The sequence below is a fragment of the Canis lupus genome, chromosome 21 (genome assembly GCF_048164855.1).
Source record: "Canis lupus baileyi chromosome 21, mCanLup2.hap1, whole genome shotgun sequence".
NCBI lineage: Eukaryota > Metazoa > Chordata > Mammalia > Carnivora > Canidae > Canis > Canis lupus.
Genome location: NC_132858.1, coordinates 856,803 through 873,028, shown reverse-complemented (window position 1 = coordinate 873,028; position 16,226 = coordinate 856,803). Strand labels below are relative to the sequence as shown.

Here is a 16,226-nt window from a genome sequence, read left to right as displayed (position 1 = left end):
GACCACTGCTAGCCACACATAAGTCTTCCTGTCCCAGAGCTCAGTACTCCCAAATGATTCATCTAAGATGTTACTGCTTGCGTGTTGTCAATTTGTCAGCTACGGTAACTGGGAAGACTGTGGAAATACAGAAAAGTTTGCTATTGTGCTACATGGGAATAAAACCTGTTGTCACCTTGTGAAGTTCTAGAGACAAATCACTATGGTTTATATGAAAACAGACAATAATTGTGTGAGGGCTGAGGAACCGTGACTTTTCCTTTGTAAAATATTCTTTAATATTTAATTATCTTCAGTTTACAGTGAATGTTTTGGAGAAAATCTGATGATGAGGATGTGGACTTCGTCAGCAGCATACCCACACATTCCTGCTGGCTGCCCTCGTTCTGCCTGCTGTGCCTCTAAAAGATTTGGCTCAGGGGGCTTGGGTCCACCTCCCTTGGCAGGAAGAACCATACAGGTTGGAAGGTGGTCGGGGAGATTTCACTTGAACAAAGCCCTGGGCTGCTCAGGGAAGCTCAACACACAGCACCAGCAGCTGTGGCTGCGTCCTTTCACCAGGCATATGCTACTGGCTAAAGCAATGAGCCAGCACAATCGCTTCCCCAACAGTGCCCTCCTGTGGCAGAGGCCTGCCTCCAGAGCGAGGAGCCAGGGAATAGGCCAGAGTGGTGGCAACCCCAGCAACCCCTTTTGAGGATTAAAACTGAGCAAAATAAGTGTTTGAATGAGTCACACTTAACATTGACACGTCCTACGAGATGGGTCCATCACTTGAGATAAGACAAATGGTCTGGGTGGACTGAGTTTCTAAGGAGAAGCAGGAGGTCAAGGCCAGTGTGTCTACCCTAGAGTCCAGGGACTGAGCCCCCATGGCAGGCAGTGGTACACAGCTCAAAGTGGCTTTTCTTTTTTTTTTTTTTTTTTTAAAGATTTTATTTGCAGGGAGCCCGACGTGGGACTCGATCCTGGGTCTCCAGGATCACGCCCTGGGCTGAAGGCGGCACTAAACCGCTGAGCCACCCAGGCTGCCCTCAATGTGGCTTTTCAAAGAGGTATTCCAGATCTGGGGCACGCAGTCTCTGCTCTTTGTTTTTGTTTTTAGCAAAGTCTCTCAGCAGTGCCATGACTTCGTTTTCAAATATTTCTGGGGCTGGTTTTGCTTCTGTAAGAGAAGAATGGGCAGAAAGAATTATGTCAGTCAGTACTCAGGCATAAGGACCCTGAAACTTGAAACTCTGGCCTCTGCAAAGAACCAGTAGATACACAGACTGTCTCCATTCTTCCTCTAAATATACATGGTAGCCTACAGCAGGAGCTGTACTGTAAATAGCTCTATTGGAACAGCTGCTCCCATCTGTTTACATATTGTCCATGGCTGCTTTTACCTAGGATGGTAGAGCTGAATAGTTCCAACAGAGACCATATGGCCACAGACTAAAATATTTACTGTCTGGTCTTTTATGAACAAGTCTGCCGACCCCTGACCTGTCCAAGCTTGGTGGCACCATTTTGCTTTGCCTTGATATCTCAGTGTTTTCTGGGTATTGTGTTTCTTCTTCCAGCTTATACATTTCCAGAGGCAGAAGTCCTTGGTTGTACATGACAAACTAGTGGCTCTACTAACTTCAGCAAAAAGGAATTTCTTAGAAGGCTATTAGAGGAACACAAGATGGATGTGAACCTGGAGAACCAGGTTTGGATGGAGGCCACAACAGCACGGAGCAAAGACATGAGAGTGTGTCTTAGGAGTGTGCGAGGAGGTCCCAGTATGGTTGTTTACCTCCCACCTCTCTCTCTCTACCCTAAGACACTTGAGTAAGATTCCAATTACAAGCAAAGCCTTCCCCGGGGAAAGCTTAGGTAATGTGTTTGAGAATGACTCTCCTATCAAGACTACAATGCCAGGAGAGAGAATTTCTCAAAACAAAGCTGAATTCCCCCTCACTCAGCACCGAGCCCAGCATCTAGTGGGCTTGTCATCTTTTTCTTTTTCTGTGATCACTGAAATGAAGTCCAGGAGATTTAGGCTTCCCCTAAGGATGGTACAAGTTGGAAAGAACACTGTGCTCATCCTCACAAGAAAAGCCAGAAAAACCATAAACAGCATGACTTTCTGAGAAGTCATCTGAGAACTGAGGTCATGGGGCAACCAAGTAGAATAAGATCTAAGGGAAGGCCCTCAAAGGAGAAATTGCACATGAGCATCTGCTTGCCTGAGACAGGGCCCAGGAAGAAGAGATGCTAGAGACCATCTGGCAGGGAAGAAGAGTTTGGCTACAATTTTTTACAAACTGCTACAAGCCAAGTGTGGGCTAGCCACAGACACTGGGGGAATGCACATCCTGTGGACTATTCTCAACAAACCTCCCGAGTATGCTCCTGCTCCTGGATCCTGATCCATGGTAGGTTCAGGTCAGGAGGTGTGAGAACACCTCCCTGAGCGGTGCAGGTCAGAAGCAGGGGAGCAGCCAAGACTGCAAGAAAAGCATAAAGCCCAGCCTGGCCCTTCTTCTCTACAGAACAAAAGCCATTAGAAACTGGGAGTAGGTCTGCAAATCCTGTCTCCTACTGAACACACGTGAGGAGACCTTTTTGGGATGGTGAAAAAAGAATAGAAAAACAAAACAAAACAAACAAACTTCTACTCCTGTGGGATAGGCAGGGCCACAGAGAAAGCCCATCCCTGAGAAGCAGGGCCACAGGGACTGAACCAGGATAACAGAAAATGTTCTCCCAGCCTTCCTTCCCCGCCCCAAGGGAGGGAAGCACTAAGTGGGAAGCAACAGTAATTTACTGCTGGGGAAAAGCAAGAGGAGCACAGAGATTCCCTTAGAGGCACAAAAATAGAAGGAAGGCTGAAAGCTGAGGGTAGAACAGGAACATTGAGAAATACCTTCCGGAAACTCAGCCCCTACTCAAAGCAGATGGTAGCAATAGAGGCTTGTGGTGCAGTGAAGGGAAGCAAAGCCCTAACAGAATCCAGGCAAGCTTAACTCCTAACTAGACTGACTCCATCCCCATACTAACAGCCTGCTGGAAGCATGCCCATTTCCAGGCATGAATACTATTTACTTCAGTCTTTACTGTCTTGCTCATAATGTCTAACACTCAATCAAAAATTATGAGATACACATGCACACAAAAGGAGACAAACACACACTGCAAAGGGACAAAGCAGTCAACAGAAAAAACCTCGGGGGTGACACCAATTTTAGAACTACTACCAAATTTAAAGAACTGATATGTTAAAAGCTGTAGCAGAACAAGTAAACAAAATGTAGGAACAGATGAGCAACTTCAGTAGAGTTGGGAACTATAAAAGTCAAACATAAATGTTAAAAAAAAAATACAGTAGCAAATAAGCAGATTGACCTCAACAGGCTAATCAAGAGACTCAACACTGCAGTCAAGGAAAGAACTGGCCACTGGAAGACAAATCAATCGGTCTTACCCAATAGAAATTCCCCAACCTGATACATATAAAGAAAAGACTTAAAGACACAAAACAGAATCGAAAAGCTGTAGAGTAATAAGAAACTGTGTAATAGGACCCAACATGCCCAGGGAACCCAAGCAGGAAAAATACCAAGGACAAACATCCAGACACATCGTATTCAACAGCTAGAAACCACAGATGAAATGCTATAAACATTCAGGAAAGATATGTTACATATACAGGAGTAAAGACATAGCAGACCTCTCGTCTGCTACACAAACCAGGAAACAGAACCTGGTAACTCGATGGGAATTGGAAGTTAATGGTACAATGAAGGTAACCAAGACAGCAAACCCGAAGCCAGTGCCAACTCCCAATCAGACTGACTCAATCCTGCACACTAAAAGCAAAAGAAGTATGTCCCTGTAAAGTGCTGAAAGAAAATACTGTGAGCCTGTAATTCTACACCCAGTGAAAATATCTTTCAAAAATTACAAAAACAGAGATAATTCATAATAGTGGATCTGCACTACAAGAAATATTTAAGGAAGTTCTTCAGGCAGAAGGAACAGGATACAGATAGAAAAATGGATCTATACAAAGAAAAGAAATACAAAGAAATGAAAATCTCTAGACAATTAAAATAAAGGTTAGTGTATTTGATACATTGTTATATATTTTTGTGTATATATATATATATATGACGCAATGTAAGTTATAATTTTTTAAAAGATTTTATTCATTTATTCATGAGAGACACACAGAGAGTGAGAAGCAGAGACACAGGCAGAGGGAGAAGCAGACTCCATGCAAAGAGACTGACAAAGGACTCAATCCCAGGACTCCAGGATTATGCCCTGGGCCAAAGGCAGGTGCCAAATGGCTGAGCCACCCAGGGATCCCCTAAAAGTTATAATTTATATATACAAATGTAAAGTATATTCTTTTCCTTATTTTAAGCGGCTCTAAAAATGACTGTCTAAAGTGAAACTAAAGAAATATAGTGTAGGCTTACAGCTTAAGTGAAAACTACGACAACAGATGGGAGGGAGGATTTGGGAGTATATTAATGTGAAGTTCTTACATCGTATGTGATACAGTTAATAGTACTTGAAGAGAGACTGATTAATTAAGGATGTATATGTAAAGCCAAGGGCAATCACTAAAAGATTATAATAGGAAGTAATAAATAATAAACCAACAATGGAGGTCATATGAAATTTCAATTACTCAATTAAGAGATGCCTAGGTGGCTCAGTCAGTTAGGCATCTATCTTTGGCTCAGGTCATGATCCCGGGGTCCTGGGATCGAGCCCTGCATTGGGCTCCCTGCTCTGTGGGGAGTCTACTGCTCCCTCTCTCTTTGCCCCTCTTCCTGCTCATGCATGTGCTCTCTCTCTCTCTCTCAAATAAATAAATAAAATCTGGGGATCCCTGGGTGGCTCAGCTGTTTGGTGCCTGCCTTTGGTCCAGGGCATGATCCTGGAGTCCTGGGATCGAGTCCCACATAGGGCTCCTTGCATGGAGCCTGCTTATCCCTCTGCCTGTGTCCCTGCCTTTCTCTCTCTCTCTCTCTCTTTCTCTCTGTGTCTCTCATTAATAAATGAATAAAATCTTTAAAATAAATAAATAAATAGATAGATAAATAAATAAATAAAATCTTTTTAAAAAATAAAATACTCAATTAAAAAACCATGGAGGGGTGCCTGGGTGGCTCAGTTGGTTAAGCATCTGCCTTCGGCTCAGGTCATGATCCCAGAGTCCTGGGATCGAGTCCTGCATCAGGCTCCCTGCTCTGTGGGAAGCCTGCTTCTGTCTCTGCTTCTCTTTCTCTCTCTCTTTCATGAATAAATCAATGAAATCTTAAAAAAATTTTTTTTTAAATCCAAAAAAAACCCAACTAGAACTAGAGAGGTAAAGAGAAAAAGAACAGATGGAAAAGACAAGAAAAAGATGATAGATCTTAATTCAACCACATTGTTCACTGAATATATGCAAATAGCCAAAACACACCAATGAAAACAGAGACTATAAGACTGAATAAAAGAGACTACATATGCTATCTATAAGAAGCTCGATCTAAATATAAAGACAGAGATAGGTTAAATGTAAAAGGATGGTGTGGGAGGCAAACTTCTAAGTTGGCCCTCAGTATTTCCCACTCCCCTGATATATAAGCCCTGCATAATCCTCAGGACTGTGAGCATGATTTTTACTACCATGGTTGGGTTACGTTACATGGCACAGCTGACCTCAGGAAAGGCAAATTATCCAAGTGGTTCTGACCAAATCACATGTGCTCTTTATTTAGTTTTTTAAAGGGGGAGGGGGAGAGGGAGAGAGAGAATCTTAAGGCAGGCTCCACACCCAGCACGGAGCTCAATCTCAGAACCATGAGATCTTGACCCTAGTCAAAACCAAGAGTCATATGCTTAACCAAATGACCTACTGAGGCCCCCACATGTGCTCTTTAAAAGTAGTTTTCTCCAGCTGGTGGCAGAAGGAAAGCCAGAGAGATTTGAAGTGTTGAGAGGTATTCCATGTGAGGGAGAATCTCCATTGCTGAGATGGAAGGAACCATGTAGCAAGGACCTGCAAGTGCCTTCCAGGAGGTGAAAGAGATCGACAGGTAGCAAGACAAGTGGAATCTCAGTCCTACAACTACAAAGAAATGAATTCTAAGAACCTGAATGAGCTTCCAGACAGGATTGCAGAATAGCTGACACCAATGTCAGACTAAGCTACAGGCCTATAGAACTTCTCACCTATAGAACTATGAGTATATGTATAAATATGTACAAACTATATTATCTAAAACCACTAAGTTTCTAGTAATTTAATATGTAGCATAGAAAAACTAACATAGGTGGAAAAAATACATACCATGCAAACACTAATCTAAAGAAAGCTGGTGTATCTAAATTACTATCAGATACTTTAGAACAAAGAATATTATCAGCAATAAAGAAAGACATTACATAAAAAATGGTAAAGGAGTACAATTCATCAAGAAGATACAACAATCCTAAATGTTTTCACAAAACAAAGCTTCAAAATATATGAAAGAAAAACAGAAAATTGAAAGGAGTAATAGACAAATCCGCAATTATAAATGGAGAGTTCAACACTCTTCTCTTACTAATTAACAGAATGACAGAGGAAACCTGTCAGAATATAGAGAACATGAAGAACAGCATCAAAGAAGTTGTCCTAGTTGACATTTATAGCACAGTTCATCCACAGGTTCAAAAGACACATTATGTTCAAGTAAGTGAACATGAGACATTTATCAGGTATCACAGCCATAGTTCAGGCAACAAAACAAATTTTAAGAGACTTAAAAGACCTAAAACTACACAACATAAGTTCTGTGGTCATACTGGAATCAGTAACAGAAAAATATCTGGAAATATTTTAAATGAAACTTCTACACAACTCATGGGTCAGAGGAAGTCAGAAGGGAAATTAGGAATTGAATGAAAATGAAAACATAACACATTCAAATTTGCAACATGAAGCCAATGCGGCACTTAAGGGGAAATTAATAGTATTGAATGCTTACATTGGAAAAAGAGGTTTCAATCAATGAGCTCAACTTCCATCTTACAAAACTAAAAAAATAAGAACAAATTAAGCCCAACACAAGCAGAAGAAAATAAAAAGCAGAAATCAATGAAATTAGAAAAAGAAAAACAGAAAAAACAATGAAATCAAAATTTTTATGGTTCTCTGAAAAAATAAATAAAATGGATCAAGATCAACCTTTAGCCAAACTGATCAAGAAAAAAAGAAAAAACTCCACAAATCACCAATATCAGAAATAAAGGAGGGACCTCACTACAGCTCTTCAGACATTCAGAGGAAAAGGGACTATGACCACAACTTTATATCCACAGACTTACTAACAGCTTAGGTGTTAATGTGGCCAAATTTATTAAAAACACACTAACTAACAAACCTGACCCAAAAAGAAACAGGTGATTTGAATTGTTCCATAGCTATAAAAAAAAAAAAAATTAGGTTTTACAGTTAAAAACTTCCACCAGAGAAAAACCTCAGATCCAGATGAATTTCCTAGGAAATTCTACTAAATATTTAAGGAAGAAATCACAGCAATTCTACATACTATTCCAGAAAATGAAAGAGGAAAGCACTTCACAACTCATTTTATGAAGCCAGCATTACCCTGATCAAAACCAGATGACATTATAAGAGAACTACACATCAGTACCCTCATGAAGACAGACACAAAGATCTCCAAACTATTAGCAAATCAAATCAAGCAATACATATCCAGGTCAGGTGGTATTTATTGTGGTGATGCAAGGTCGATCCAATATTTGAAAGTCTATTAATCAGAGTCGCCTGGGTGGCTCAGTGGTTGAGCGTCTGCCTTCAGCTCAGGGTGTGATCCCAAGGTCCTAGGATCCAGTCCTGCATTAGGCTCCCCAGAGGGAGCCTGCTTCTCCCTCTGAGTCTCTCATGAATAAATAAAATCTTAAAAAAAGAAAAAAGAATCAATCAAAAATTCATCATATCACTAAACTAAGGGGGAAAAAAATCATAGGACCAAACAATCATCTCTATAGAAACGCCTAGAAAGCACCTGACAAAATTCAACATTTATGAAAAAACATTCAACATACATATTAAAAAAAAAGAGGGAAGTTTTCTCAATCTGATAAAAGGCATTTACAACTAACCTACAGTTAACATTATATTAACGGTGAAATACTACTTTCCCCCAATGCTAGTAACAAGCCAAGGATGCCGCTCTAACTGCTGCTATTCAGCATTATACCAGAGATCCCAGACAATGCAATAAAACAAATTAAAGATATAAAGGGCATACAGATTGGAAAAGAAGAAAGAAAACCTTCTCTGTTCACAGATGACACAATTGTCTACATAGAAAAAATCCCAAAGAATCTACAAAATAGCAGTATACAAAAATCAATTTTCTATCTATATCCTACCAACAATGGGAAACTGAAAATTTTTCTTAAAGTATCATTTATAACAGTCCCAAAATATATGAAACACCTAGGTATAAATCCAGCAAAATATAACCCAATATGCCGAAAACTACAAAATATGGACTGTAGATTTTTAGGATGGCCCCCAATGATCTCCACCTCCAGATATCATGCCCTTTGTATGAGTCTCACCCCACCCCACTGCTTCAGGCTGGACCTTAATGGCTTGATTCTAACCACCAGAAGATGGCAAGGATAACAGAATGTCATTTCTGTGATTAGGTTATAAAACACTAAGACTTCCATCTTGCTAGCAGACTCCTCTCTTGCCTTCTTGGCTTGCACACTTTGAAGAAGCAAGCTTCCCAGCAGGAGAGGAACAGGGAACAGAAGGCAACCTGTAGGCAACAGCCAGCAAGGAACTTAGGCCTGCAGGTGGGGAACCTGTGAGGAATTTAATTTGTGCCAATGAGAACTTAAAACATATCCTCTCCTAGCTGAGCCTTCAGATGAAGCCCCAGATCGTAGGCTGACACCATGATTATAACTTTGTGACAGAGTAAAGGGTAGGACCCAACTAAGCCATGACTGGATTCCAGACCCACAGAAAAGTTGAAATAATAAAAGTAGGTTTGTTTTAAGCCAGTAAGTTTTGGGGTAATTTGTTATACAACAGTAGATAACATGCTGTTTAAAGAAGTCAAAGACCTAAAGGGTGCCTGGGTGGCTCAGTTGGTTAAGCATCTGCATTTGGCTCAGGTCATGATCCTAGAGTCCTGGGATCGAGCCCCATGTCAGGCTCCCTGCTCAGTGGGGACTCTGCTTGTCCCTTTTCCTCTGCCCCTCTTTCCAGCTCATGCTCTCTTTCTATCCCAAATAAATTTTTAAAGAATAGTTTTTTTAAAAGTCAAAAGACCGAAAAATGGAGATATATCATGTTCACAGATGAGACAATTCTGAATTGCTAAGTTTCCCAATTTGATCTGTTGATCTAACACAACTCCAATCAAAATCCAAGCAGGAATGTTTTGAGAAATTGAACCAGTGATTCTTTTTTTAAAGATTTTATTTATTTGACACAGTGAGTGAGCAAGACAGAGAACAGAGGGAGACGGAGAGGCAGACTTCCTGCTGAGCAGAGAACCCAACGTGGCACTTGATCCCAGTTCCCTGAGATCATGACCCGAGCCAAAAGCAGACACTTAACTGAGTCACCCAGGCGCCCCTGAACAAGTGATTCTCAAACTATAAAATTCCTAGAAGAAAACAAAGAAAATCTTTGACTTCAGATAAGGCAGATTTAAAAAAAAAATTTTTTTTAAGATTTTATTTATTTATTAATGAGACACTAAGAAGGCAGAGACATAGGCAGAGAGAGAAGCATGTTCCCTGCGGGAAGCCTGATGTGGGACTCGATCCCGGGACTCCAGGATCACTCCCTGAGTCAAAGGCAGATGTTCAACCGCTGAGCCATCCAGGCATCCCAAGGCAAATTTTTAGACATAGTATCAAAAGCACAATCAGCTATGTCACCAAATAAAACATTGTACTTCACCAAAATTAAAAACTGCTCTTTGGGGATGCCTGGATGGCTCAGTGGTTGGGCATCTGCCTTCAGCTCAGGGCAGCCAATGTATTTAATCATACAATAAAAATATGGCCAGTCTTTGAGCCTGGCCTCTTTCACTTAGCATAGGAGTCAACAAACTATGGCCTGCTGCCTGTTTTTGTAGGGCCTGTCCGCTAAGCATGACTTTTAAATGGCTGAGGAAAAAAGTCAAAAGGATATTTTATGACACGCGAAAATTATATGAAATCAAAGTTCAGTGTCAACAAAATTTTATTGCAATGCAGCCACACTTGTTTGTTTACCTACGGTCTGTGGCAGTTTGCATGCTTCAATAGCAAGAGTTGAAGACTCATGACAGAGACTGTATGCTCTGCAAAACCTAAGATATTTACTACCTGTCCTGTTACAAAAAAAATGTCCTAAGCATACACTTACCATATGACTCAGTGACGCTTTTCCTGGGTATTTATCCAAGAAAAACTAAAATCTGCATCCACAAAAAGCTATATGCAAACATTTGTAGTGGCTTTATTCATAATTGCCTCAAACTGGAAACACCCTCATGTCCCTCAGCTGGTCAATGGATAAACAAACTGTGGTACATCCACATGATGAAATTTTACTTAACAATAAAGGGCCAGAGAGTAAACAGTTTATACTTTGTGGGCTTTCCAATGTTTATATAAGCCTCTGGACTCTGTATTATGTCACTTTATACTCAGAACCTACAGAATGGTTTCTACTTTATGACTCAAATATAGACTGCAAACATAAAACCAGAAGACCCAGAGTGTACCAAAAATGAATGAGATATGCTCTAAGATCCATTCTCCCATTTTTCCTGATAACAGAACTCCCACTGTAGCTGGATGCATTGAATAGACTATATTTTCATCATGACTGGCAAAGCCATGTGACTGAACTGTGGACAATGGAAAATAAGTGGAAGTGTGGTGTATAATCTCCTGAGAAGGATCCATAAAGAATAAGGCATGTGCTTCTACACATTTACTCCTGGCTGAAACACAGACATGATGAATAGACCTGCAGCAACCACCTGTGACCATGAGGAAGACAGTACATGCTGAGGATGAAGTGAATCAAGAGGAATCTGGAGTTCATGGCTTCTGAATGGAATGCCTACCTCTGGACTTCTGTTATGAGAAAGAAAAAATACAATCCTGATTTGTTTGAGCTATTATTGTTTTGGATTTTTTGTTTGTTTTACTCATAGCCAAAGCTAATCCTAATTATATACAGTAAGAACCATTCTTCCCAAAGGCAGTGCTGAAGTGAGACTACCAAGAAACTCTTGCTATGTAGCCTTCTACAGTTGTCAGGTTCCATACCACTGCCAGCCTGTTTTTTCTATAACAACTGTCTTTCCACACCATCCCACTAAACTCCTTTTTTGCTTAAGTTAGACAGGTTTCCATTACTTGCAAACAAAGAACTTTAACTAATAAAACAACTTTGCACACTTTGAAAAATTTGGAGTGCTACTGGGGTTGAGGGTCTACTGGACTGAGTGTCCACTGCATGAATAGAAAGACAAAAATATTCCAGACTCAAATCGGTGCAAGTCATCCTATTTTTCACATCATGCTGCTTGCTGATCATGCCAGTACCTGTGGCCCAGTAGTAAATATCCCAGTCATTACTGGGCTCATTAATCAGGCGATCATAGAGGTTCAGCTGTTTCTCAGTCATGTGGTGCAGATACTCTTTAGCAAAGAGGCTAAAAATGAGAAAAAGAACAAAGTTGAAAAGGCTATCTCCAGGGAAAGAGAAGTGACACCAAATCTCATATTTCCCTACCTAAGGAGTATACAGTTTTCCAACATTCCCCTCTTTCTGCTCTCGTAGAGCAGCCGGGCTCTTTTGGTTTCTATGGATTCATCGGTTCGCTCCTGCCATGGAGGCAAAGGGATTTCAATCATGTCTTTTTGGGAGTCTGTTGGGCTATCACCTCTGTAGAAACGGTTGGATGGTGTGCTGAGCAAAGGAGACACTAGGTGGCGCCTTGACAGAGCAAGCATCTGAAATAAACCACAAACATCTTTATGAGGACTTACCCTCAGTCATCCACTCAATACTTACTAGGTGTTAAATGCATTCAATCTCATTTAGTTCTTAAGAAGTTATGTTGATACTGTCCCCACTTTATAACTTAGGAAGTGGAGGCTCTGAGAAGTTAAACAACTTAACCAAGGTCACCTAAACAGTAATTGCAGTTAAGACTAGAATCCAGCTCTAACTGCAAATATGTTCTTAACAAGTATCTTTCTGGAAATTCTTCAATAGAAATATTTTCTCTTTCCTTTGTATTCCCTTAAAATTCTTGTGGAATGGTATACATTTTAGTTGCTTGTCTGTGTTAAAATCTGAGCATACAGTGATGGCATGGTCCTCAATCTCCCAAAGGCTCCCAATCAGGAGAAGGGCAAAACCTATCAAGATGCAATTATAAGGTAGTGACATCAGCAAGATGATGGAACAGACACCACAGACACAGACTCCACAGACACAACTCACACAGACCCCAACTCAACAACACATGGACCGATTCCCTTTTATGAGAAACCCAGAAACCAAGTAAGAGGCTCCTGAAAAAAGAAGACATGAAATCCTTCCAACTTGGAGTTTACATGCACAAGCCTGGAGAAGACAAAAGTCTGAGAGGCTCCTGGAATCTCTAGCCAAGTTGACTGGTGACAAAGGTCTTTCCTTGTACAAAGCCAGTCCAAAAAGACTGGGAGAGCTGTTTTTTCAAAAGTGTAGACACCACATAAAATTCAAGGGACATGAAGAAACACGGCCTGATCAAAAGTACGAAATAAATGTGTAAAAGACAACCCTAAAGAAACAGGCATATAAATTACCTGACAAAGAACTCAAAACAGCTGTCTTCAAGGTGTTCAATTGGCTCAGGAAAACAATGCATGAAGAGAATGAGAATATCAACAGAAAAATACTTAAAAAGAACTAAACAAATTTTAGAACCAAAGAATATAAAAACCAAACAAACATAATTTACTATGAGGGTCAACTAGCAGACTTGATCAAGCAGAAGAATGAATCTGTGAACTCAAATATAAGTCATTTGAAATTTCCCAATCAGAGGAATTAAAAAAAGAACGAAAGAAAGTGAAATGCACATAAGGGACTTATGGGACATTATCAAGTAAACAAGTATAAATAATATGGGAACTCAGAAGAAGAAAAGAGAAAGGGGCAGAAAGCTTATTTAAAAAAATGGCCAGGGATCCCTGGGTGGCGCAGCGGTTTGGCGCCTGCCTTTGGCCCGGGGCGCGATCCTGGAGACCCGGGATCGAATCCCACGTCGGGCTCCCTGCATGGAGCCTGCTTCTCCCTCTGCCTGTGTCTCTGCCTCTCTGTCTCTCTCTGTGTGACTATCATGAATAAATAAATAAAATCTTTAAAAAAAATAAAAATAAAAAAATAAAAATAAAAAATGAAAAAAAAAAAATGGCCAGGGCAGTCCTGGTGGCTCAGTGGTTTAGCGCCGCCTTCAGCCTGGGGTGTGATCTTGGAGACCTAGGATCAAGTCCCACGTTCGGCTTCCTGCATGCAGCCTGTTTCTCCCTCTGCCTGTCTCTCTCCGTGCCTCTCATGAATAAATAAATAAATTAAAAAAAAAATCTTAAAAAAAACCCACAAAAGCCTATGAAAACATAAAGATCACTGGTAAAGATTAACAAATGACAAACACAGAATATTGTAACATTGTAACAGTGACATGTAAATCACTCTTAATTCTGATATACAAGTTTTTTTTTTTTTTTTTTTTTTAAGACTTTAGTTATGGGACTCAATCTCGGGTCTCCAGGACCACACTCTGGACTGAAGGCAGTGCTAAACCACTGAGCCACCTGGGCTGCCCTAATTCAGATATAGAAGTTAAAATAGAAAAAAAACATAAGTTAATACAATATAAAAAAATACGTAATTGTGGGAGTGCTTGGATGGTGTAGTTGGTTAAGCAAACAACTCTTGGTTTCTGCTTAGGTCATGATCTCAAGGCCCTGGGACGAAGCCCTGCCTTGGGCTCTGCACTCAATGCCAACTCTGCTTGGGATGCTCTCCTTCCGCCTCTGCTCCCTGTGCGCTTGCACTCTCTCAAATAAATTACGCTTTACACAAGGCACATGGTAACCAAAAAGAAGATATCCATAGGAATAGGAGATACACAATAGAAAATGAGAAAGGGATTAAAGTTTGTCTCTAAAAAAAAAAAAAAAAAAGAAAGAAAGAAAGAAAGAAAAGAAAAGAAAAACACAAAGGATAACAGCAAGGGAGGAGAAAAAGGACACAAAAGCCACAATGCGAATAGAAAACAATGAACAAAATGGCAATAAGTTCTGGATCAGTAATTATTTCACATGTAATGAACTAAACTCTCCAATCAAAACACTAGCGTTTTGATTAAAGAGTAAGATCCAACTATATGCTATTACAACAGACTCCTTTTAGATATAAGAATACATAGGCTGAAAAAAAAAATACATAGGCTGAAAGCAAAAGGATAAAAAAAAGATAGTCCATGCAAATGGTAACCAAAGAGCAAAGATGGCCCTACTTATGTCAGTCAAAAAAGGCTTTAAGTAAAAAACCGGGGATCCCTGGGTGGCGCAGCGGTTGGGCGCCTGCCTTTGGCCCAGGGCGCGATCCTGGAGACCCGGGATCGAATCCCACGTCGGGCTCCCGGTGCATGGAGCCTGCTTCTCCCTCTGCCTGTGTCTCTACCTCTCTCTCTCTCTCTCTGTGACTATCATGAATAAATAAAAATTAAAAAAAAAAAACCGTCACGAAATAAGAGACATTTATTATATAATGGTAACGGGGTCAACGTGCCAGGAATATTTAACAGTCATATGTTTCCAATCAACATTAGAGCACTCAAACATATGAAGCAAACACTGGCAGAACTGAAGCGAGAAATCAACAGCAACCCAATAAAAACATTTCAATATTCCACATTCAGTAACGGATAGAACTCCTGGACAGAAAAAAAAAAAAAAAAAAGGTCAATATAGTCAACCGAAGCCCTGAACGACAGCTCCAGACCAAATGGACCAAGATGGGGATGGACACATACAGAACATCCCAACCAGCAGCAGAATACACTATTTTCAGGCACACTTGGATAGGAACATTCTCCAAGATAGATCGCGTTGGGATGCAAACTAGGCCTTACCGAATTAAAAAAAAATTAAAAAAAGATCAAAAGGCCACAAAGGACCACAATGAGATGAAACTAGAGACCGACATCAGAAGGAGAACTGGAAAATCTACGAATATGTGAAAGTCACCGACACTCTGGCTCACGAATGACCAATGGTTCAAATGGGTCAAAGATCACAAGGGGAATTCGGAAAGATCTTGAGACGAGCGACAACGCGGCCTACAAATACATCATGAGAAGCAGCAAAAAAGCAGCACTGAGAGCAGTTCAGTGTCCACGAGGAGCCCTAAGACAACAACGCATGACCTCGAGTTGCACAATCGTTAACAGGTATTAGACCACACAACAGACTTCAGATCTGGCGCAGAGGCGGTGCAGCCAGCTCCACCGGGGAAACAGGTGACATCTGCACCGCGTCTCGCACACGGGACGGGCACGGCGGGCTCAGCAAGGAGTGAACGTGACCTGAATCTCCTACGTTGCAAGGCGCATCCCTCCTTGGCTCCGCCCTTGCCCTGGGATACCAGGCAGCTGCACGCTCCTCGCAGTCCCCACGACTGCGTTGTAAGCCGAGACTCAGCCCCCACTACGGCCTGCCCAGGGCCCTGAGACCTCCACTCGCCTCACCCGTGCCAGACCCGGGAACGTGGCGGCCTCCGCCATCCTTCCCGACCCGCACCGGAAACCTACAGCTCGGCCACTTCCGGGAACTTCCGAACGCCTGAACCGCGCACCTCGGCGCCGAGCGCCTGAGCCGGAAGATGCGTCCCTGCGTGTGGCGGAAGTGGCTGTGCGCGTGACGCCAGAGGCGGAGGGGGCGGGGCCTGGGGCCGAGAGCGGTTCGCGCGCTTCGGGCCTAGTCCGGACTCGCCGCCGCCGCCGCCATATTCCCGGTAACGGGGGCGCGCGGCCGGGGGCCGGCTGAGCCGGAAGAGGGCGCGGGGCCAGCGCTGAGACTGGGAGGGGGTCGGTTGAGTTTGGGGCAGTCGGAGGCGACGGGCGGTGGGAGGTGCGGGCTTTGAAGGAGGAGGCCGA

At 41.8% G+C, this 16,226-nt stretch overlaps 2 protein-coding genes across 11 annotated transcripts in view; one reads left to right on the top strand and one right to left on the bottom strand.

The window, feature by feature from the left end:
* Positions 1–254: 254 nt before the first annotated feature.
* Positions 255–15,978, bottom strand: SDHAF2 (succinate dehydrogenase complex assembly factor 2). 2 transcript variants are annotated; one of them, XM_072789366.1, is made up of 4 exons: positions 15,819–15,978; positions 11,804–12,024; positions 11,614–11,723; positions 255–1,165 (listed from the first exon to the last, which is right to left on the bottom strand). In XM_072789366.1, exons 1-4 carry the CDS (start codon positions 15,852–15,854, stop codon positions 1,035–1,037), a joined length of 498 nt encoding a protein of 165 aa, XP_072645467.1. In that variant the 5' UTR covers positions 15,855–15,978; the 3' UTR covers positions 255–1,034. The 2 variants fall into 2 exon arrangements, with proteins under 2 accessions (XP_072645467.1, XP_072645468.1); XM_072789367.1 differs by lacking the exon at positions 15,819–15,978 and adding an exon at positions 15,657–15,786.
* The window catches only part of CPSF7 (cleavage and polyadenylation specific factor 7), a 28,098-nt gene continuing 27,800 nt past the window's right edge, over positions 15,929–16,226 (top strand). For 6 of the 9 annotated variants that reach the window (XR_012013521.1, XM_072789361.1, XM_072789359.1 and 3 more), the window contains exon 1: positions 15,953–16,084. The gene's annotated coding sequence lies outside the window, so the exon portion shown is untranslated. Of the gene's footprint in view, positions 16,158–16,226 lie in introns of all 9 variants that reach the window. The other 3 variants (XM_072789363.1, XM_072789357.1, XM_072789364.1) reach the window with 2 other exon arrangements.

Coding starts and splice junctions, on each gene's coding strand:
- SDHAF2 (XM_072789366.1), bottom strand. CDS start 15,854: ATGGCGGAGGCCGCCACGTTCCCGGGTCTGGCACGG. Junction 12,025..15,818: donor CGTTCCCGGGTCTGGCACGG/GTGAGGCGAGTG, acceptor GGTTTATTTCAG/ATGCTTGCTCTGTCAAGGCG. Junction 11,724..11,803: donor GAAAACTGTATACTCCTTAG/GTAGGGAAATAT, acceptor TCTCATTTTTAG/CCTCTTTGCTAAAGAGTATC.